Source organism: Hyla sarda, chromosome 2, assembly GCF_029499605.1.
Source record: "Hyla sarda isolate aHylSar1 chromosome 2, aHylSar1.hap1, whole genome shotgun sequence".
Lineage (NCBI taxonomy): Eukaryota > Metazoa > Chordata > Amphibia > Anura > Hylidae > Hyla > Hyla sarda.
The window spans coordinates 343,707,802-343,732,969 of NC_079190.1; the positions used below are offsets into that span (position 1 = coordinate 343,707,802).

A 25,168-nucleotide genomic window follows, 5' to 3' on the forward strand; every position below is an offset into this window, starting at 1 on the left:
AAGCAGTGGGATATAGTTTTCTTTGTATAAGGTGCTATGCGGGTAAGATAGGTGTATACCTAAATATTGGATTGAGGTATTCTGACAATCAAATGAATAGGTATATTTAAGTTTTTCCAAAGTCTTTTTAGGCATATTAATAGCTAAGCCCTGGGTCTTGGAGGCATTTAAAAGGTAGAAAGATAGATCGCCAAATCGGTGTATAATATCCATGACAGCAGGGATAGACACGGTGGGGTCGATCAGGGACAATATAACATCATCCGCGTATAGCGGTATGGTGTGATCTCTTTGTCCAATAATAACTCATGAAACAACCTCACTAGATCTAATTGCTTGAGCCAAAGGCTCCATGGATAGTATATATATGAGCGGTGATAATGGGCAGCCTTGTCGGGAGCCATTAGATATGGTAAAAGTGTCAGAGTAGGAACCATTGGCTAGAACGTTAGCTGTAGGACAAGAATAGAGCGAGAAAATAGCAGAGAGAATCCGACCAGCAAAACCCATATGCGACAGTGCCGAGAAGGCATACGACCACCTAAAGCGATCGAACGCCTTCTCGGCGCCCAATGCCATGATTACAGCAGGCACCCCACCACGTTCTAAATGTGCAAAAATGTTCAATAACCGTCTGGTATTGTCCGATGCCTGTCTACCAGCCACGAACCCAGACTGGTCAGTTGAGATCAACTTGGGTAGGACCAAAGATATGCGAGAGGCCAATAATTTAGCGTATATCTTTATGTCTTGGTTCAGGAGCGAAATCGGCCTAAAATGTTGTGGTCTATCCGGAGTCTTGCCCGGTTTAGGCAGGGTCATGATATGAGCCTGTAGGTTTTCTTGAGGGAGTTTCCCATTGTGTATAGCAGCATTACAAAATCTAGTGAGATGTGGGGATAATAATACCTGAAATTTTTTATAATATGTTTACATAACCATCTGGGCCTGATGCTTTGTCAGACCGTAAAGATTTAATCGTGCGCTGTATTTCGTCCACCGTGATTTCTTCATTTAAGGAGACAAGCTGGTCGGGTGTAAGAGAAGGCAGTTGAAGCGACGATAGAAATGCAGAGGTAGAGTGAGACAGATCAGGGGGGGGAGGGGATATTATCTCCTAAGTTATAAAGCTCTGAATAGAAGGAGAGAAAACCATTAGCTATGTCATTTGGCGTGTACAATTTTTGTTGAGTGTGTGGATGGATGAGATATGGTATTCGGCTCTTTTGGTGCCGTTTTTTCAGTCTATATGCTAAAAGCTTCCCCGCCTTGTTATTTTGTGAGTAGTAAGACGTCTGAAGCTTTCTATATGATTTTTCATATGACTGTAGCATTAAGCAATGAAGGTCTCTGCGCAGGGAGGCAACCTCCGATGCCAGAGAATCCGACGGCTCATCTTTATTTTTTTGTTCTGCTAGACGTAAACGTGACAGGATATCATCTAATTGCTGCTCTCTCAGTTTGTTTAGTTGGGAACCATATTGTATGCAATTGCCACAAACTACAGCCTTGTGACAATTCCACAACACTATGGGATCTGAAACAGTATCTGAGTTATAAGAGAAGTACTCCTCTATGTTATCATGTATTTTTTTGTGATATGTAGGATGTGACCATAAGAAAGGATTGCTTCTCCATGTATAGGTGGTAGGAGACGAAATGTTATCTGAAAGTTGTAGAGTAATGGCGGCATGATCCGACCACTTGATCTGTTCTATAGAGGTGTTAAGTGTAGTCGATAGAAGTGTTCTGTCTACAATGAACATGTCAATACGCGAGTAGGAGTTGTGGACCGTGAAAAGGAAGGTATAATTCCTTTCAGAAGCATGTGAAGCCCTCCATACGTCGTACAGCTCCTCCTCGTGCAATAATGAAGATAAAGAGGTTGCAGGAAAGCGGGATGTAGAGGTGGTGTCTAGAGAGATGTCCGTGATTACATTAAAGTCCCCACAAATTAACAGGGAGCCCCAGGGATTCTTGCAAATCAATTTCTAGTAATTTTTTTGCACATCTAAGTTGGCCTGAGTTTTGGGCGTATAAGGCAACAATGGTTAAGGGGGCGGCATTGACAACACACCGAAGAATCACATACCTGCCCTGTTGGTCTGATGTGACCTCCTTCAGTGTGAATGCTACAGTAGTTTTGATGGCGATCGCAACTCCCCTGTATTTAGAACTATAGTGTGAATGAAAAAAATGGGAGAAAGATGAGTTAGTAAGGCGATGAGCATCTTTAGCTATCAAATGGGTCTCCTGTAAACACAAAATGTCACATTTAAGGTTTTTCACTTCTTTCCATAGGTACGACCGTTTGTGTGGAGCTTTTAACCCATTCACATTTAAGCTTGCTAATGTGATAAGTATCTTGTATCAATAGACATATTGCTTAAGAATAGTAGCAGGGTAATGAGATAATGTTGACGAGACACACCTCCCAGCCAGCGTGTGCCTGTCAGTTCTAAACAGTACATGTATCTCAGACCAGTAGGATAGACATCAGTGAAAATGCAAACAAAAACAAATACAACAACAACATTTAAAACCACAGACAAGGAAGGTGTACGCCGAACACCTTCCACACTGGAGTGGGGGTTAGAGTCCACTCTGTAACTAAGGCACACGGACAATGCACCGGAGCCCGCTATCCCAGGTAAATATAGGTACCACTATAGTATGCTTAAGCTGTGCCCAGTCCTTTCGAATCCGAGCAAGTTTGTCTGCACGGTCAGGATACTGTGAAGAAATAGGAATGTTCCAGGACTTGAGTAGTTTCTCTCCATCACTGACAGATTTAATAACATGGATGCTGTTATCTTTCTTTATGAGCAACTTAGTCGAGAATCCCCATCTGTATAGGATTTTTGCAGAACGCAATGCTGTAGTAATAGAGATCAGATCATGCCTAGCCTTAAGCGTAGCTGCCGATAAATCTGCGTAAAGGGCGATGGTAAGGTGCTGGTAGTCCATTATTATGGGCTGTCCATTATTATGGGCTGTACAAGCTGGTGGATATCTTTCAGAAAGGTAGTACGCAGCAAAACTAGCATGTCCTTCATAGCTGTATCAGTCAGTGATTGATTCATAACTGGTAAGGCAGCCAGTGGATCTATATTTAGTATTTCAGCAGTAGCTTTAGGAGTAGGGAGCCTTGTCCCCTGTCTCTGTGGGAGAGGCAGTAGATCTGAATATTGCACTGTAGTGCTGAGGGAGCGCTTTGCTGAGATGGAGGAAGCCGAAGTACCTGGTGAGGAGCAAGGTCTGCGTGGCGCCGAAGGTCCTCCAGCGCCTCTGGTAGGTATGCAAGGTCTGCCGCTCAGTCCTGCGAAGTCTGTACCAGCTGCTGTGTCAAGCAGGTCGGTCTCCGATGCCGATCTCCTTCTCAGCGGTGAGTGGTGCTGCAGTCCCGCGCTGCGCGTGACTGCATTGTTGTTTCGTCTGCGCCATCTTGGGCCAGAGGCTCCCACGGGGAAAAGTGAAATTTCGCCAGCAAGCGGTGTTGCGCTGGCTTCCGTCTGCGCCCCGTCATATCCAGGATGGTCAGGGACACAATCAATGCTGGTTTAAAGCCTTTTTCAATATGTGGTCAGTGTTTTCTTAGTCGCTTTGGCGGGTCTGAGGACGGTGCTCCCGCTTCACACGTCCATGCGCCTCAGCAGCCAGGCCACGCCCCCCACAAACAGGAAGTTAATATCACCAACCATACCCATTTTATTAAGGTGTATCCATATAAATGGCCCACCTTGTATATTGGGTGCAGAAGGGGGCCTATAATTATATTGGGGGCACAGAGGGCCTATAACTATTTTTAGGGCATAGGGGCCCATAACTATTGGGGGCACAGGGGGCCTATAGCTATATTGGGGGCACAGGGAGCTCATAACTATATTGCACATATTGTACATTGACGGTCTACAACTATATATGGGGGCTAAATTGATATATTGGGGGCACAAAGTGCACACTATGTATTGGGGTAATACACTTGGGAAATTTGTAAAGAGGGGGCATTGTGCTTGAGAAAGGAGCCTAAAATGTTTGTCTGGCTGCTCTGGCAGATTTTGTGGAGATAAGTCTTGTTATGTTATCTAACAGGTGTCCTAATAACAGTAAACTGGAGGATTCATATGTTAATTATGATGCTATTTATCAAGGGGGCATGTAAATTGGGCAAAGAACATACATTTACACAAGTGCCCTTTGTTGGTTGTTTCACTCAACTTCAAGAACCCTTATCAGGGATTAATAATACCCCACGGTAAAACGTAACTTTTATTAGTGTATTGTAAAATTCTAGAACACAACAAGGTACCAATATGCTGCAAAACTCCTACAGTGGCGCTGCAGAATATAGATGGCACAGCATTCCTGGCCTTTCTTCCTATAGCACAGTGTGTCTATGGTGCCTGTGCTAGTGCAACTGTCCTCTGTTGAACAGTATTTCATTTATTGTGCAGTGTTCCTGGCCTCCATATGGTATGTTTTTGCTGGGGGCTGCAGTCCAACCAACAACTAGATGCATATTGACAACAAAAGCCTTTAAAACATGCACACAACTATCCCCCCCTTGACATGTTTCACTCCTCAGAGCTTCATCAGCCATTAGCTCAGACCTCTGATGAAGCTCTAAGGAACGAGTGGTGTGCATTCTATTTTCAGTTGTAGCTGTTTTTGGGTAGCTCTGAGGAACGAAACATGTTAGGGGTGCTAGTTGTGTGTATGTTTTAAATTCAAGCTTTAAAGGGGTACTCCGGTGAAAACCGTTTTTCTTTTAAATCAACTGGTGGCAGAAAGTTAAACATATTTGTAAATTACTTCTATTAAAAAATCTTAATCCTTCCAGTACTTATTAGCTGCTGAATGCTACAGAGGAAATTCCTTTCTTTTTGGAACACTGATGACATCACGGACACAGTGCTCTCTGCTGACATCTCTGTCCATTTTAGCAACCATGCATAGCAGATGTATGCTAAGGGCAGCATGGTGGCTCAGTGGTTAGCACTGCTGCCTTGCAGTGCTGGGGACTTGGGTTCAAATCCCACTAAGGACAACAATAAATAAAGCGTTATTATTATTTTTATAATAACGTCAGCAAAGAAAACTGTGCTTGTGATGTCATCAGAGAGCATTCTGTGCTCGTGATGTCATCAGAGAGAAAAGAATTTCCTCTGTGGTATTCAGCAGCTAATAAGTACAGGAAGGATTAAGATTTTTTAATAGAAGTAATTTACAAATATTTAACTGCTCATCAATGTTTTTCATATAGTAACAGATGTAATATCTAGGGCTTTAAAGGAAATCTGTCATCAGTGTCACTTCCACTTACCTGTCAGTACAGACATGTACCGGTGACACTTATGATAACGATACTTACCTGATCCCCTTCCGTGCATTGGTTCTCCTGCAATATTCCGCTCTATCTTCTGTTCCAGGGCCGACTTGGAGCATGGGTGGAGCTTAGTGACCTCACTGCTGCTGCTGCTAGCAGACAGTAACAGTGACATCACTAAGCTCCGCCAATGCTCAAAGTCTGCCCCTGAACAGAAGATACCAAAGAGGATAGACAGAGAACCACAGCACGGAAAGGGACCAAGTAAGTATCGTTGTAATCAGTATCACCTGCACTGCCTGTTTGTACTGACAGGTTAGTGCAGGTAACACTGATGACAGATTTACTTTAAAGAAGTTGTCTTACCAGGATAACCAAAGCTTTCTATGTACCCTCATATGGTTCATAATAAAAGAGGGTCGAAACCTGAGTAAGGGTGGCTACACAGTTCTAATAGTTGCCAGCCGAACATTTTTTCAGCTGAAAGCTCTTTTCTTCCTACCTCCCTATACATTTACCAAGCAAATGATAAATGTTACATAGAGTCACTTTATAAAGAGTATAAAAATGTATATCTTTATTATCCTTATATTATATATACCAAAGATTAAAATTCAAGACAAAAGAACAATCATACATCAAAAAACTGCATCACCAGGATCTGGTGTACACTGTACTGAGTTATAGTAGACCAGTATAGCAAGTTATGCAATTTATTAGTACAATCGGTGAACTTATATTGCACCTCCTTTCAATATTATCAGTAATAAAGCTTTGTAATGGCATGTGAATGCTGCAACCAGTCACTGTCACATGCCTGACAGTCACCAAAGCATCTACACTGTATCAGTGGTGGATTATAGTGGTAAATACAGTTTTTTTTAGGACATTTGCTTTTTTAAATCATGAACCCCCTTTAATGTTTATCTATGCTAAAACCTGCTGCTGCATACTATAGGCAGGTTTGGGAGAATGGGGCCTAACCCCAGAGCCTATAGTACAGTTAATCCACCACTGCAGTTTAGGAATTTTGTGTTTTTTCTTATTTTGTTATAATAATAATTTTCTAATCATTACAATTATTTTAGATGTATAGTGTTCGTTTGGGGGGATTTAAACACAGCTGGTTTTGGTGAAGACCTTTCCTGTTCTGTTTATCTGGATTCAACTGGCATGAAATCCATAGGCTTGTTTAACTCCATTCAGATAACTAGAATTGATTTTGCAGAAATATCTGTAACAACAACGTCTGCATGTGTGTTCACCCTTATAACTATTTATTTAATTGACAATTCTAATGGAAGAATAATTATAAAATCCTTTCTTTAATCACTTACATTTTGGAGGAGTTTTCTATAATGTAACCTCCAGATGGCACCATTTAACTGAAAAGAGGTTGTTAAAACAACAAGTATTATGAATCAAAATATGCAATACTTCACTTGCTTAGAATAAATTATACCCGCAAGGTTTGCCAAGTCACAGTTGGTCTTACAAGTCTATATGCAAAATGACTATGAATCACTAATTAACACTCTTAATCAAGTCATATAGTCAAAATATTTGTCTTTCCCATTAGTGCAAAATCAATCATTACCATTAGAACTGTTTGTTACATAAGTTACAATTAGATATTTTTTAAAGTGCACCACCAATTTGAAGATGGGCTGAAATATGGAAAAAAAAAATCCTACTGTGATGGGGCATAGACTGCAGATGAGGTATGGTGTATACTGTAGGCTTCCCATATAGAGCATTATATAGTCTACTGATGATTTCCTTAAGTTTTTACTAAATTCCCATAGAGCTATAAGAGACCTGAAAAAATTGTCTCTCAACCACCTCCCAGAGGTGAGACTGTGAATGTGAAGAGCAATAGTCATTTGAAGTGCCACTGGAGTTGCCAGTGCACAGTGGCTCCACCTATAGTCCTCAGTGATTTTTTAATTGTTCTCTAGTGGGGAGAGGTGCGTTTCATAATTAAAAGGTCAGTAGATTGAGTGCATTATTGTCACAGCCATTTTTTGCTTTTATGCAGCCAGCATGCCTAAATATTCTCCCTGATGATCCAAGTGGTGAAACATGTTGGAGAAGAAATTAGAGAAGGCACCAATTGATGGCTGAATAGGAAGCTCAAGGTTCCTGTAGGCATCAGGCATCAGTCTCTCTTTCCAGAGTGTGTGCTCTAACATGACTATATGAGGGCTTCGTATTGACTAGCAATAGGGAAAGCATCAATGCAATAGCATTGTTCCCTGTTTATATTGCGGGAAAGCCACTCACTCAATAATAGAATAATTTTTAATTCCCAATATCTACCTACATTCCTGTTGGAAGTAATAACAAATACACCTAACTTTTTGCTCATGTTACAGATATTTACTGTGATTTCAAATGCATTACTAAGAGAGAAGTTAAAGGGGTTTTCCAGTTTATAAGCATTGTGCCCAAGACATGGAATAAAAAAAAAAATAAATCCTCTACTTACCGTACTTTTTTCTGTGCAGCTTAGGTCATTGGCACCTGGTCTCCATCACACTTCACAAAGCTGCAGACAGCATCATCAATCAGCCAATCACTGATAACCCATAAAGATCTCTCTTACATGTACCCTATAAGCCCTACAATTTACCTGCTGTGATATAATATAGGTTGTTGTGAGGTGATAGATTCACCTCTGACAGTGTTCTCCTATTTGAGTACTTTGCATGTTTGACATATACTATATTTCTTTATGCGTGTTATCCACCAAAAACAGGATGCTGACATATACTGTGGTGTGCAGCAGCTGGCGCCATTCATTTCAATGGCCCAAACTAGTCACCTAGTAAGTCTGTTTGGCCCGATTTCACCTGGTATATGCTAACTTACCAGTTGTTTGCTGAGCTATTAAGTTCTATTAAATTAGCATGTACCAAATAGTAACTAGGTGACACTATTTAGGCCATTGCAATTAATGGTGCCCGCTGCTGTACCCAGGGTCCAGCTACAGCGTTTAAGCTACTGTCACACCATTGACTTTATTTGTAGTAGTACAACTCTCAGGTGGCTTTAGACAATATTTGCCTCTTCCATTGTGTATCACAGGGGGAGATGGAGCTCTCCACCTATGCCATGTGTGCAGACAAAAATTACTCATACTTAATTTGCCTTACACATCCTGTGCTGCTCCTGTGCCAATCACAGATCCCCCACAGGTATCTGTTTCTTGTCTCCCTCAAAAAAAGAACATATAAATGCTGCAGCCAGTATCACAAAGCATCACACTGCCTCCAATGGGTTGTCTTCTTTCTTTTGTGTATCGTGGTAATACCCTCACATGCAGCCATCCAATTGATGGCCATCTGCTTTCTGTGCTCAGGGTCTAGTTCTAATGCTGGTAGGTGCTTCTGGTAGTAGGATGCAGCCCAAGAAACATTAAAGGGGTACTCCGGTGGTCAACGTGTTTTTTTCGTTTTTGACTTACCCTATTTGTTTTGTTTAATTTCTATTCTTGTTGTTTAGGCTACTCTATTTCCATTATTTGTTGTCTTTTTATCCTCCACTTAGTTTTTCTATCTTTGCTTCTATTTCCTGTTTCTTGCTCTGCTGAAAACTACAAATCCCAGCATGCCACATGCCTTGCTGGTTTGGAGCGGTTCCTTTTTTTTGTTTGTTTGTTTGTTCCACCCTTTACCCATCCTACTATTTTCCCTGCCACAAACAGGTAAGAAATGCTACACAAACATATAATACATGTCAATTGCAAAAAACATGAACATTAAAAGAAGATACAATATAGCCAAAAATCTTAACCACTGGAGTACCCCTTTAAGCTGTGATCCACTGCAATTTCTGCTACATCAGTTCTTACCAGACAGGATAACTTTCCTCCTCAGCAAGCAAAAGCCCTGCGCATCCAAAAACCTGTCACCATTCACTGGTCCTTCTTTTGACCATTTTTGGAAGGTACTTACCACTGTATGCCAGGAACACCTGATATGATGTGCCATTTTTGTGACTCTCAGACCTAGTTGTCTAACCATCCCTTTGGCCCATGTCACAGTTGCTCAGATCCTTACACTTGTTATGCTTTCACTTGCTATACACTTACACTTGTTATATAGGTTATTCAATTTACCTAATGTAATTTTGATGGAGAAACATGTTAAAAACAAAAATGTTCTTGATGTTGGTAAGATCATTAGAATAACTTATGATGTGATACATTAGCACAACCTAGTGGTAGAGATGAAACAATATTAAAATGATATTTTCAATGTGGAATAACAAAAAGCTCTTCCTAAAAGAAGGTATTTTAAATGTACTGTACCTTAAATTATGAACCTACAAACATAGTGCAAACAAAGATAAGAAGCTTTGTAATATATCTTATTGGACAAATATTGGACAAAATGACTTTTACTTATCAACAGTGTTGGTCTGGATTAGACCCACCAGATAAATTGACTCTTAGGTATATACGCAGAATATGTGCAGAAAGTCTGCCCGAAAACTTGTGCAGACATTTCGCTCATTTGCTTGTTTAAGCAGCGCTTGGACCAGTCAGAAATGCGCCATCTCCATAGACGGCAATACATTTCTGAATGAAATCTGCAGAAACATTGAACCAATGTTTAGTTTTGAATGCTCACTACACAACTGTATTAAAATGAAAGTGAACCCTGTAGAATTACCTGTATATCTGCATTGATTACTAATAAAATGTGGTCTGATTGTTATCTACTAAATAATACATAAACATACACAGACATGATCTGACTAACTCAATAACACACACACACTTGTACTGTTTGTCTGTTATTGAGGCCACTGAGTAAACATCCACAGTGCAGGAAGAAATAAATAAGTGAACTTCTGTGTTACTTCTCTAACAGCTTATTGGCATTAGGTGTTTCAATAAGAAGTTGTGATTGGAAGGTGGATTACCAATTAAATACAGTTTCTTCTCAAATCTGTTCTTGAAAAGTATCTGGCTTCAATGTACACATCTTGTAAATGTGTTAGATAAGTTGTCTACAAATAGAGAAAATTAGGAATGTTGCAATTTCCTTTGGAATGAGTGTCCTGTTAAGATCACTCCAAGACCACAATGGCAGTCTAAGGTGTTAAAGCCCTACATAAGACTCTACAAAATGCAAAAGCCTTCGATCATGTGTCCACTATTAAAAAAAAACCACTGAACGAAAATGGTATTAAGGGCAAGACACCAAGAAGAAAGCCACTGTTGTTCATGAAATATCTTGAAGTGTACCTATCATCATAAAAAATTTGATATGTCATAGAGTTATATAAAACGTTTTTATAGGTAGGGGTATAAGTGTTTTTAGTCTCTCAGTGCGACAGTTCCAGCTACTATCTTTAGAAAGTTGTGTGAATGAATGAAAGGTTTTGCATAATGCATGAATGTATGTGAGGTACTGGAGAGTTATTGCAAATGTATTTATGTGCATTGCACCAATTTTTTTTTTTTTTTTTCATACACTGAGTTCTTACAGAGTGTAAAGTGTTAATATTCTTGCATTACTATACACAGAAGAATGATACTTTGGCTGCATGATCCTCTCAACCAATGGTTGCAGGAGAATTGCAGGAGTCTGGGCCTGGTCCTAGTCAGTGCCACATGAAGCTCCTAGAATACCTACACCTAACCCACATGTCTTCTATCTAGGTATTCGTCTGTTTACACTCACTCACCGTTCTTACTCATATTCCGACCATAAAAGTTCTACAAGTTTCCACATCTCTGAGAGGGAGAATAATGTCTATGCCATCAACCTACGTTCAGAGTTACTGCTGCATCAGAGATATGGAATCTTGTAGAACTTTTATCCTTCCATGTACCATGTCGCAGGACCACAGTTGTGTGGGTAAGGAAGTCTACCACAGTAAACCAACTTGTGAAGATCCAACTTGTGAAGATGAGTCCTTATTGGACTGAGAACTGGGGAGCCTGAGAACATATATCTACAACTGCATTAGTCATTACAAGAACATGTGCTTTTCTAAAAGCACTTTGAGTGCTAAATTCAGAAAATATAAGGCATCAGTTAAAGTGACAGTGACCAAATATATGTTCTTTTGACTGCAAAGCTTTAACATTTCAATTAGAGATGAGCGAACTTACAGTAAATTCGATTCGTCACGAACTCAGCAGTTGATGACTTTTCCTGCATAAATTAGTTCAGCTTTCCGGTGCTCCGGTGGGCTGGAAAAGGTGGATACAGTCCTAGGAGGCTCTTTCCTAGGAATGTATCCACCTTTTCCAGCCCACCGGAGCACCTGAAGGCTGAACTCATTTATGCAGGAAAAGTCATCAACTGCCGAGCCGAGAAGTTTGTGACGAATCGAATTTACTGTAAGTTCGCTCATCTCTAATTTCAAGCTATACCAAAGCAACAGCATTTTATTGGAAATGCAGCAGGTGTTTAAGTGAAGTTGTTCAAGTTGTTTCACAGAATTTTAGTGTCCAGAGGACTCAATAAAGGCAGTCCTGAAGGCAAAAGGGGAGTCCATGCTGGTACAAGCAAGGTGTGCCTAATAAAATTGGCCAGTGAGTGTATTTATTAATGCACTTGTGCCAACATCATATATGCCATATTCTCCACTACTTTTTTTGGTCATTTTGTTTTACAGATTTTGCTAGTGATTTCAGAGTGAGACAGGAGGCATGTGGGAGGAGGAAATGAAAGAGGCATTTCTCATCTTTGCTTGTAGTAGTTGTTTAGAACTCCAGTACACCCTAACCTGACAAAACATAGATTTTTATATGTAATTGCATTGCAAAAAATTATCTCAAGTAGGTAAAAATTCTCTCATGTTTTTTAACACTATTAGTACACTTTTCCACATCATAAACATCACTTCCTATAAACTTGTGAACGTACATGAAGGGTAATTCCTTATATATATATGTGTGGTGAGGAACTGTGTGGAAAACCTTGTGGGCTGTAGGGTAGTTGGGGTGTTGCTGTTCTAGATACTGAAAGGGCGCTGTTAACCTTGTCACTCGTGACACCAGGGTGAGGGTTAAAACTCTGTAGTGATGCTGGGCCTATCGCCACCCTTCCCAAGAGCGATAGGTGAGTGTGAAATAAATAGATTGTCCACAGCAGTGCTGAACTTAAAACTTGCGGAATCTTTACTGAAGATTTTCTGTATTTGCAATAACGGTAACAGTCCAGATAACAGAGTCTATTGAAACAGCACAGCAGTGATTTACAGATGCTTAGGACCGGAAAGTTCGCTTTAGCTTTAAAGGATTGTATTTGCATAGATCCGCCGGATTTAGGGGTTTGATTAGGTCCTGTGATCTTGCTGAGGTAGCAGGGAATTGGATGAACTATCCGTCTCTAGCGCGGGATTAAGGCTAGTAATTTGTCTTGTAAGCTGCGGAGGTCCTACCTCATCCAGAGTCAGCAACCCAAGAGAGCGATCAAGATGGCGCAGCTCCCTTATATGGGCAGGGGCTGGCCGGTTTGGATTGGTCCAATCAGCTGTCACTCACCGTTACATTGCATTGTGGGTGATCACATGTCACGAGAACCACCAAAGGTCCTTCAGCAAACCATAGAGTTCTGAACTAAGTCACATGTCCTGCAGGTCCTGCGACATAAACAAGGTAGGAATCTTTAATAGACATATTTACATATTCATTCACATAAATATTAACTAACTATGGGGTGACGGGGGGCTAGCTAAGATAGAGGACCCCACTGTTCCTAGGGACTCTGTCTTTGGGGACCTCACCACAAGGTAACGTATGAAATACGGTACCGGGACACCACATATATATATATATGAGGCCACCTCCCCATGGTGGATGGGGGACACGTTTTGATCAAAAAGTGCGCTAAGAGCCTCAATTTTTTGACCAATGTGTGCTGCTGCAATCCTCTTTTTTTGTATATTCTGTATCTGCCATGGCAGTGTGCACCCGTGTATTAGGCTGTTGTGCCGGCTATCTTTCTTTTTTCTTGTATGTACAATTCAGGGGGAAATGGCACCCTCTTTAGCTGTGCACCCCTCCCCCTTTCTCACAGGTGGAGTTTTAAATGGATCCAGCATGTCACCCAGTCAGAGGCTATATGCCCAGCAGAGGTGAGTGGATAGTTGTGCGTTAGGCTCAGAATTTGTGCTAGGTTCCCATCCTAAATGAGGCCACCTCCCCGTGGTGGATGGGGGACACGTTTTGATCAAAAAGTGCGCTAAGAGCCTCAATTTTTTGACCAATGTGTGCTGCTGCAATCCTCTTTTTTTGTATATTTTGTATCTGCCATGGCAGTGTGCACCCGTGTATTAGGCTGTTGTGCCGGCTATCTTTCTTTTTTCTTGTATGTACAATTCAGGGGGAAATGGCACCCTCTTTAGCTGTGCACCCCTCCCCCTTTCTCACAGGTGGAGTTTTAAATGGATCCAGCATGTCACCCAGTAAGAGGCTATATGCCCAGCAGAGGTGAGTGGATAGTTGAGCGTTAGGCTCAGAATTTGTGTTAGGGTCCCATCCTAAATGAGGCCACCTCCCCGTGGTGGATAGGGGAAACGTTTTGATCAAAAAGTGCGATAAGAGCCTACATTTTTTGACCTATGTGTGCTGCTGCAATCCTCTTTTTTTGTATAATATATATATATATATGAAGTGTCACTACATAACCAGACAGAATAGCTATTTAACAGTCTGTAAAAGCTCAATGCCAACACTTGTGGAGAATATAATGGCAGTCATATTGGTTGTTACTTAGATTTTTAATCCTGCTCAAGTCCTATCCCCTTGTGCCACTCTGTAAGAAGAACAGTTCTACCACAAAAGAGGGGTAAATCCTGAGCAAGGTTAAAAATCTGCCTCTATAGTGTTGGCATTATGCTTTAGGGTCTATTCACATGTACATGTACATATGATGTGCAGGATTTGGTGCTGTGTTCAGTCATTTAGTTTACATTGAAATCTGCAACATAAAATCTGTGTCCAATATGAGCAGGATACTGGTACGTGTGAATACACCCTTAACAGGCTGTCAGATAGCTATTTCATCTGGTTATGTAACCCTATGTTCAAAATGAATGCTGTTAAAAATGAATGTGGAAAATTGCTCTTATCATATGATGACCAATCATAATTCTGTCTGGAGACCATGGATCTGTGGAAAACTCTAGAAGAGTTGCGTTCTTAGCACATCCCTCAAAGAGGAATACTTTGTTTAAAAAAAAAAAAAAAATTCTATGTTTTATTTGTGCTTAAAAAAGCTTGAGCACATTTTCCCCCATCTCATATACAGACTTTGGACCGAAGCCCAAACACAGGAAGTGCAGCCTGGAGTGCTGAGGGGGGGGGGGGGGGGGGGGGGGATGTCCAACCAACAGCATATGGCAGTTAAGTGTGAGAGGAGCTATGATTAGATGAGGGTGGACCCCCCCCCCCTCAGCACTCCAGGCTGCACTTCCTGTGTTTGGACTTCGGTCCAAAGTCTGTGTATGAGATGGGAGAAAATGTGCTCTTGAACTTTTTTAAGCAAAAACAAAACATAGAAAACTTCATTTTTTTTAAACAAAGTATATTAGAAATATTTTTTATTTACCAAAAGGAGTGCAATAACAAAAATTTGTTTTAATGAGAGTTACCCTTTAATACGTTCTGAAAAAAAGAACTATTTAAAAAGCAACCTAAAGAAAAATGGAACTACGTAGGAAAAAGGGAAATGGGCAGCTTATCCCCATATTGCCTTTAATATTGATGCCACTTTAACAAGTACCTCCTAATATTGTTATAGACTAAGTGCACCCTTTCAAAGCAATAGTATTCTAATGGCAATGGGCTCTTCCAGCAGGATATTGGCCAGCAAATAGTGCTCAGGAATGGCTTAAAGGGGTACTCCGGTGGAAAACTTTTTTTTTTTCTTTAAATCAACTGATGCCAGAAAGTTAAACAGATCTGTAAATTAAGTGCATAAAAAGAAGAATGAAAGGTCGGCACTCACCGTCGAAGCACTACTAAGTGCGAAACACAGGTGTCGCCTCTCTTTGGTACCCCCCCTATGTTACCACCCGTCGTCTCCCTTAGAACTGTACTATGGCTGTGAGTATTGTGCAATAAAATCTGCTGAATTAGAAATCCGGTGAGTGCCGACCTTTCATTCTTCTTCTTATGCACTTATGTCATATCCTACATGAGTCTGAGCACCACTGAATCCTCTCTTCCCACAACAGCGACTCAGTGTCCATCAGCTTCCAGGTACAGAAGTAAGCAGTGCCGAACATCTCTCACATAGATCTGTAAATTACTTCTATTAAAAAATCTTAATCCTTCCTGTACTCATTAGCTGCTGAATACTACAGAGGAAATTCTTTTCTTTTTGGAACACAGTGCTCTCTGCTGACATCACGAACACAGTGCTCTCTGCTAACATCTCTGTCCATTTTAGGAACTGTCCAGAGCAGCATATGTTTGCTATGGGGATTTTCTCCTACTCTGGACAGTTCTTAAAGGAGATCTGTAGTGCTCTGAACTTTATCCCCTAGGGGATATGTTTTAGAATGCGGGGGGTCCGAGCGCTGGGGCCCCCCGCAAACTCTTGTTATGGGGCCGTGGCAGTGTACAGGAAAGGGGGCGTTCCGTCCCCGCATGACGCGGCAGATGGCACGCCCCTCCATGTATCTCTATGGGATTCATGGAGGGGCGTGCCGGCTGCTGCATCATGCGGGGACGGAAAGCCCCCTTACCTGTTCATTGCTGTGGCCCCGCACAGGAGATCACTGGGGGGACCCAGCGCTCAGACCCCCCGCAATCTAAAACTTATCCCCTTATCTCCTTTAAAATGGACAGAGATTTCAGCAGAGACCACTGTGCTCGTGATGTCAGCAGGGAGTTTCAAAAAGAAAATAATTTCCTCTGTAGTATTCAGCAGATAATAAGTACTGGAAGGATTAAGATTTTTTAATAGAAGTAATTTACAAATCTGTTTAACTTTCTGGCACCAGTTGATAAAAAAAAAAAAAAAAAGGTTTTCCACCAGAGCACCCCTTTAAAGGGTTACTCCGGCGCTTAGATATCTTATCCCCTATTGCTGGGGACCCCCGTGATCTTACATGCCACACCCCAATAAAATCAGTCCCCCGAAGCATGTTCTCTCCCGGTCTGATTACTGCCGATCACGGGGCCGGAGTGTGTGACGTCACGCTCAGCCCCCCTCAATGCAAGCCTATAGGAGGGGGCGTGACATCACACGGGGCGGAGCCTTGACGTCACAACGCTCCGGCCTCGTGATCGGCAGTAATCAGACCCGGAGTGAACACGCTCCGGGGACTGATTTTAATGGGGTGCGGCGTGCAAGATCATGGGGGTCCCCAGAGGAGGGACCCCTGCGATCAGGCATCTTATCCCCTATCCTTTGGATAGGGGATAAGATGTCTAAGCACCGGAGTACCCCTTTAAAGAACATGACAAAAAGTTTAAGATTTTGATTTGGTCTCAAGATTCTCCAGATCATGTAGTGTTTTCTATCAGAAATCAGCAGCCATGTCTAGTGGTAATGTCCATGCTGTGATCTTTCAACATAGGGGAAAGATCTTACACCTTACACTATGACCCAGATGTATTAACCTGTTCAAGGACAAAATGTGCCCATAGCAACCAATCACAGCTCAGCTTTCATATCTTAATGAGCTCAGGTAAAATGTAAGCTAAGCCGTGACTTATTGTTATGGGCAAAATAAGACAGTTTTGTCCTCAGACAATCTGATCCATTTGGAATCAGGCCTCCCACAATCTCACTCAATCTCACTCACTTTTTAAAGATGAGCTGGCTCACAGACCAAACCTATTCCAGGCATCTGTCTTGTGGTATCTGTCTCCCTCTGCTCCTGGCAGACCTTTTCGGCAATGGGCAGGCCCAATAGCTTACCAGTCCCAGAGTCAATCTATTCCTTTATCTTTGGTTAGTCTGTGCAGGGCAGCGAACATTGCTGCACTGCCTCTCTAGTTGTGTTATGGTTCTGCTGACTCACAGCCTCCCTGATGACCCCAAAGTAAACCTTTTATAGAAAGCTTCCTCTTCACCATAGTGGATGGTGTAACACAGAGCACTAACACTGCAATGCTACTCATGGGACATATACATTTATAAAATAGTGGCTACCACAAACAGCATTCCCATCACCATTGATAGGCAGAAGAAAGCAGCACCACCAAGAAGAGAGGGTGCACTTACTTTCAGATAACCCAATTTTAACATTACTGACTAAAGTAAGATCGTATGCACAAGTCTCTGGCAAGACATATGACTTCAAGTGATTAATCAGTTTAAATGCACTTTATATAAGATTTTGTGTGGTGAGCCACCGGTGTATATTGGGACCACGGGTGTAGCGGACTGAGTGGTGGGATCAGATGGTATTAACCCCGGGGGCAAGATATTGTTAACCCCCTAGTGTTTGTGACGCCAAGATGTGGTTCTATGGTGTAGGGCACCGCAGACAACCAACCCAAAACGGCATTGATTAAATGAGAGTCCAAAGCAGGTTTTGAAGCAACTGGAACTTTACTGAAGAAGGCAGTATGACAGTGTTTACAGAAGACAGTATAACACCAACTTCCACAGAGGTGACTGTGACACAGGGAACCTCTCAGGCTTGGCTGAACTTGTAGTAGTAATAATGATGATGCAGGCCACTGTGCTACTGTTCTGACTTTTGTAGGGACAGTAGAGACCTGACTTGTAGACATAGAAGACTTACAGATTAGATGTGGCTGCAGACTTGTAGGCTTTGTTGTACAGGACTTGTGCTTGCTTTAGTGTCCAGGAAGAGAGCATGAAGTAAAGAGTGTGGAGACTAAAGCCGCTTATATATCAGGGGACTAGACTAAAGACCATTGGTAGCTGGTTACCTGTGGTTACCTGAGCCCCTAGTCACATATCACATGACTATCACATGACCTTAGGAAGGTCCTATACAGTGTAAACATCCTAATAACCTTTGCACATAGGTTATATTCACTGTACAATACTTATAATAAATGTACATAATTAATATACAATAGAATACCATAATAATGACCTAGGGGGACCCTGGAGGAGAGCCCTGTGGACTTGAGGGACTGTACCTGAGGGGACATTAGGAACTGTACAGAACCACATTCTGTACCGGGACAAGACATTTGCATAGCAGTAACATTATTGCACTAAAACACTCAATATTTCTGTATGTTGGGGGGTGGGGGGCAGGGCCGGACTGCGTGTGCACATGGTCATTTTCTTGTTTATAAAAGGTAAAATCATGCATTTTAAAGCATATTAGTTTCCCCCACATTAGGTGCAGTATAGTTCCCCCCACATTAGGTGCAGTATAGTTCCCCCCACATTAGGTGCAGTATAGTTCCCCCCACATTAGGTGCAGTATAGTTCCCCCACATTAGGTGCAGTATAGTTCCCCCACATTAGGTGCAGTATAGTTCACCCCACATTAGGTGCAGTATAGTTCACCCCACATTAGGTGCAGTATAGTTCCCCCACATTAGGTGCAGTATAGTTCCCCCCACATTAGGTGCAGTATAGTTCCCCCACATTAGGTAGAGTATAGTTCCCCCACATTAGGTGCAGTATAGCTCTCCACATTAGGTGCAGTACAGTTCCCCCCACATTAGGTGCAGTACAGTTCCCCCCACATTAGGTGCAGTACAGTTCCGCCCACATTAGGTGTAGTATAGTTCCCCACATTAGGTGCAGTATAGTTCCCCACATTAGGTGCAGTCACTGAGGACAAGCAGTGCTCTGTACACTGAGGACAAGCAGGGCTCTGTACACTGAGGACAAGCAGGGCTCTGTGCAGTGAGGACAAGCGGGGCTCTGTACACTGAGGACAAGCAGGGCTCTGTACACTGAGGACAAGCAGGGCTCTGTACACTGAGGACAAGCAGGGCTCTGTGCAGTGAGGACAAGCAGGGCTCTGTGCAGTGAGGACAAGCAGGGCTCTGTACACTGAGGACAAGCGGGGCTCTGTACACTGAGGACAAGCGGGGCTCTGTACACTGAGGACAAGCGGGACTCTGTACACTGAGGACAAGCGGGGCTCTGTACACTGAGGACAAGCGGGGCTCTGTACACTGAGGACAAGCGGGGCTCTGTACACTGAGGACAAGCGGGGCTCTGTGCACTGAGGACAAGCGGGGCTCTGTACACTGAGGACAAGCGGGGCTCCGTACACTGAGGACAAGCGGGGCTCCGTACACTGAGGACAAGCGGGGCTCCGTACACTGAGGACAAGCAGGGCTCTGTACACTGAGGGCAGCCCCCCCCGATCCTCAAGTAGAAAAACAAAGCCACCCCCCCCCCCCCCGTCCGCATCTCCCACCTGCCAGCTAGCTATTGGAAGACTAAACTCCCAGCATGCTCTTACAGTGAGGACATGCTAGGAGTTGTAGTTCTACCAGCTAGCCAGTGGGAGGAAGATGCGGGCAGATGGCCGGGGAGCGGAGCTTCACAAAAAGTTGTACAAAAAGTAGCAGTTTGCGACTTTTTGTGCACCTTTTTTTTAAAATGCTACAGCACGTCTTGTAAGCCAGGTCTGACCTGGCTTAAATTTGTGACTTTTTTTGAAGGGGGTTTGGACTGGGACCAAAAATACACTCTGACATTTAAGAATAAGCAGTCCATTTTTTTTTTTGGTGGGGTCTGAATGCTGGGACCTCGCTTCAAGTTGCTCTCCAGCTGTTGCAAAGCTACAACTCCCATCATGTCTGGAGCCTCAGGCATTATGGTATGCAGTTTTTTAACAGCTGAAGGCCGCAGATTGGAGTACAGTGTCCCCATCATCACTGCAGAATTTACAAATTACAGCAGTGATGGGACAGTCAGGAGAATACACAATGATATCACTGACCTGAGTGATGTCTTCTCTGTTGTCGTTCCTTTTCCTCTGGTCCAGACGCCAGGTCTTCTTCCAGCTCCATCTTCTCTGCAGAGTCTGAGGCCCAAACTTCATTGTCTCCTCACTATGTCAGCAGATCCTCATCCTCTGTAGAACGACAATAATCATTATAATACTGCCAGATACTGTGCCCTAAATAAAATACTGCCACACACTGCACCCACTGAATGTAATACTGCTCACACACTGTACCCACTGAATATAATACAGCCATACACTGAGCCCTGAATATAATACTGCCATACACTGTACCCACTGAATATAATACTGCCATACACTGCGCCCTGAATATAATACTGCCATACACTGCGCCCTGAATATAATACTGCCATACACTGCGCCCTGAATATAATACTGCCATACACTGCGCCCTAAATATAATACTGCCATACACTGTACCCACTGAATATAATACTGCCATACACTGCGCCCTGAATATAATACTGCCATACACTGAGCCCTGAATACAATACTGCCATACACTACGCCCTGAATACAATACTGCCATACACTGCGCCCTGAATATAATACTGCCATACACTGCGGCTGAATATAATACTGCCATACACTGCGCCCTGAATATAATACTGCCATACACTGTGCCCTGAATATAATACTGCCATGCACTGTGCCCTAAACATAATACTGCCATTAGTCTTTGGATTAGCCTTTGGAAAGGGGATAAGTTATAGATTGCGGGGGGTCCAAGCATTGAGACCCCCCACGATCTCCTGCACGGGGGCCCAGTCATTATGCCAGAAGCCGACGTCTGACCCCACAGGAAGCCGTGGTCGGCACGCTCCCTCCATGTATCTCTATGGAGTATACGGAGGGGTGTGTCGGCCGGCATTTCGTGCGGGGTCGACATACCTCTTTTCCACCTGACTGCCAAGGCCCGTATTGGAGATCGCGGGGGTCCCAGCGCTCGGACCCCCCCACAATCAATAACTTATCCCATATTCTTTGGACCCCGCATCTATCAATCATGCATATACACCTCCCCCTTATCCTTGGTTTCCTCAGACTCACACCTCCCCAAACCCCCCCATCCTTGTTATCCTCACCAACACCCCCAGCCTCCCCCCCTTCAATCATAAATATATACCCCTCCCCTCATCCTTGGTCCTAACCCCCCAGCCTCCCCCCCATCAATCATAAATATATACCCCCCTCATCCTTGGTCCTAACCCCCCAACCCTCCCCCCCAATCAATCATAAATATACACCCCCCCTTCTCATCCTTGGTCCTAACCCCCCAGCCTCCCCCCCATCAATCATAAATATACACCCTCCCCCCCCCTCCTCATCCTTGGTCCTAACCCCCCAGCCTCCCCCCTATCAATCATAAATATACACCCCCCCTCCTCATCCTTGGTCCTAACCCCCCAGCCTCCCCCCCATCAATCATAAATATACACCCCCCCCCCTCCTCATCCTTGGTCCTAACCCCCCGGCCTCCCCCCCATCAATCATAAATATACACCCCCCTCCCCTCCTCATCCTTGGGCCTAACCCCCCAGCCTCCCCCATCAATCATATATATACCCCCTCCCCCCCTCCTCATCCTTGGTCCTAACCCCCCAACCTTCCCCCATCAATCATAATTATACACCCCTTCCTCCTTGTTCGTCATCCCCAGCCCCCCCCCCATAAATAATACATATACAACACCCCCCTCTCCTCAGTCTTACCTTAATCACACACAGATCCGTCCCGCGCTCGGCAGCAGTTCCGGGCTCCCAGCTTTACGGCGTGAAGACGCAGGGGGGAATGACACCGCATGTGACTCCCCTGCGCTCCCAGGGTTGGACAGGGCGGCAGACAGAGCGGGCGAACACAGACCGGAGCAGGCAGCAAATTTTCAGCCCCCCCCCCCCCCGGACTGCGGACCTGGCCGCCCCTATGCCGCCTAGTTATAGAGACGGGCCTGCAGGCGGCCTGTGCGGCCGCCTATGCAGCCCGCTGGTCCTATTTTCATGTAGGAGCTTGGAGCCCCTACGTTAATCCGGCCCCAGGCCCAGCGGCCCACCATGATAGATCCCGGTATCCCGGTAGGCCAGTCCGGGCCTGGTGGGGGGTGTCACTTACACTTTGCATGATGGGCACCTAAACAATATTTTGCAGGCAGTTTTAATGTTACAGCTAACATATGTATAATAGCATGTTGGATTACACATATTTTTTTGCCTATGGACAATTGAATTCATGATTCATAGTTTACCTGGCCACCTGCTAAAAGTCCATGACATGGTATTCAGTCACAGAAGTCTGGCATCTGCATGCCATGTGCTCAGTTTACCTATACGTGTGTTGTGCAGCAAGGGGTAGGCGTCTGCAATCTGACTTGCCTTCTGCATTTTTAAATCTTTCAGTAAACAACGAGAGAGAGAGTGAGAGAAAGAGAGGAGAGTGATCAGCAATACTAAAGGACATAATCATACAATACAAGGAAATAAGATGACAATCATCCTTTCACGTTAAATGTGCACACTGACATTTTCTAATGTACAGCACTGCTTATTACATTTTATATGAAAATTATATATAAAGTATCCAGAAAAAGCTTCCACTCCCGTGAGTCATTTATATAGAGATGTAACAAAACTTTATCCAAAGGAACTGTGACTATCACCTATTGTAAATAGTGGAACCTAAGTTGTCCACATAAAGGTCTTAAATTATATTGTAATCCTGCCTGATCGCAACAGAATAAGAAGTGTCAGAATATTGTGAGGCTCAGTAGCTAGAATGAAAAGATATATATATATTGACAAAAATAAAAAAGTACAACATATATATATATATATATATATATATATATATATATATATATATAGGGGAATATGCAAAGCAGCTCATTAAACCACCTTTTCAGGTAGTGTTCCCTTGTATCAGCTTGGCTCCTGTTAAGGAATATAAAAAGCTGATTGGGATTTATGCCAAGCCAGACTACTCCCCAAAAGGGAAGTTTCTACCCATCTGCAGACAGCAGTTTGGGGGTGTTTGCCCCTCGTCAGTACAGAGCAGGGTGATCTGGCTTGGCTGTGGTGAGAGGCCTGAGGCTTTAAACGGGTCAGTACTTTCCTCAGGGAGAGGACACCTCTTCAGGTGTAACGGAGATTCAGGTCAATTAGCACTCCGCAGGCATTCTGGGTAGGGGAATATGCAAAGCAGCTCATTATACCACCTTTTCAGGTAGTGTTCCCTGGTATTAGCTTGGCTCCTGTTAAGGAATATAAAAAGCTGATCGGGATTTATGCCAAGCCAGACTACTCCCCAAAAGGGAAGTTTCTACCCATCTGCAGACAGCTGTTTCGGGGTGTTTACCCCTCGTCAGTACAGAGCAGGGTGATCTAGTAATGAGGGTAATGAGCTGCTTTGCATATTCCCCTACCCAGAATGCCTGCGGAGTGCTAATTGGCCTAACCTGAATCTCCATTACACCTGAAGAGGTGTCCTCTCCCTGAGGAAAGTACTGAATATATATATATATATATATTCTCTCAATGGGGGAGATTAACCAAACCTGTCCAGAGGAAAAGTTGCTGAGTTGCCCATAGCAACCAATCAGATCTCTTCTTTCATTTCTGAAAAGGCCTCTGAAAAATGAAAGAAGCGATCTGATTGGTTGCTATGAGCAACTCAACAACTTTTCCTCTGGACAGGTTTTAATAAATCTCCCCCAATGTGTGTGTGTGTGTATGTTCCAGCATCACGTCCAAACGGCTAAAGATATTAACATGAAACTTGGCACATATGTTACTAATATGTCAACAACAAACATAGGATAGGTAATTTAACCATTACACCCCCCCCCCCCATTTGCCAGGGTCGGGGTTTTTGTTTAAAGTTCCACACAAGTCTATGGGAAATATATGTTACAGCATAACTTCCAAACGGCTGGAGATATTTCGATAATACTTGGTCACACGTTACTTAAAATATAGGATAGCTAATTTAACCCTTAACTACCCCCATTTGTGAGGGTCAGGGTTTTTGTTTAAAGTCCCATGCAATCAATGGGAAATGTATTTTCCCACATAACTTTCGTACGGCTGGAGATGTTTCAATACCTGGTACACATATTACGGGTCAGGATAGGAGGTCGAGATAGGAGGACCGAGATATGAGGACGGGATAGGAGGTCGAGATAGGAGGTCGGGATAGGAGGTCGAGCTAGGAGGTCAAGATATGAGGACGGGAAAGGAGGTCAGGATAGGGGGCCGAGATAGGAGGACGGGATAGGAGGTCGGGATAGGAGGACGGGATAGGAGGTAGGGATAGGAGGTCGGGATAGGAGCACAGGATAGGAGGATGGGATAGGAGGTCGGCATATGGGGTCGGCATATGAGGATGGGATATGAAGTCAAAAGCTTCCTCCACAACAAGGATTAGGAAGGAAAAACCGGGCAACGCCGGTTACTCGGCTATTATATATATAAAACTCAATGTGTGTGTGTGTGTGTGTGTATGTTCCAGCATCACGTCCAAATGGCTAAAGATATTAACATGAAACTTGGCACACATGTTACTTATATGTCAACAACAAACATAGGATAGGTAATTTAACCCTTACTCACCCCCATTTGCCAGGGTCGGGGTTTTTGTTTAACCCCTTAAGGACCCATGACGTATGCATACGTCATCACACCCTGGGTCTTAAGGACCCAGGACGTATGCATACGTCATGGTCTTTTCCTGGTCTCCGCCGCTCACCCGGCGGAGATCGGAAGCGGATCCCTGCTGAAATCCTTCAGCAGGGATCCAGGGCAAACGCCGAGGGGGGCCATGTAGGCCCCCTATGTCGGCGATCGCCGCAAATCGCAAGGGAAATCGCCCTTGCGATCTGCGGCGATACCGGGTTGATCGGGTCTCTGGGACCTGACCGCCCGGTAATTTTTCATGATCCCGGCTGTCACAGAC

At 43.5% G+C, this 25,168-nt stretch overlaps 1 protein-coding gene across 1 annotated transcript in view; it reads right to left on the reverse strand.

Moving 5' to 3' along the window:
- DIPK2B (divergent protein kinase domain 2B) overlaps window positions 1-25,168 on the reverse strand; it is a 258,319-nt gene that overhangs the window by 139,695 nt on the left and 93,456 nt on the right. Inside the window, 2 exon segments of the mRNA XM_056560162.1 lie at window positions 2,093-2,176; window positions 6,664-6,711. Coding sequence (XP_056416137.1) covers window positions 2,093-2,176; window positions 6,664-6,707 — 128 coding nt within the window. The 5' untranslated portion in view covers window positions 6,708-6,711.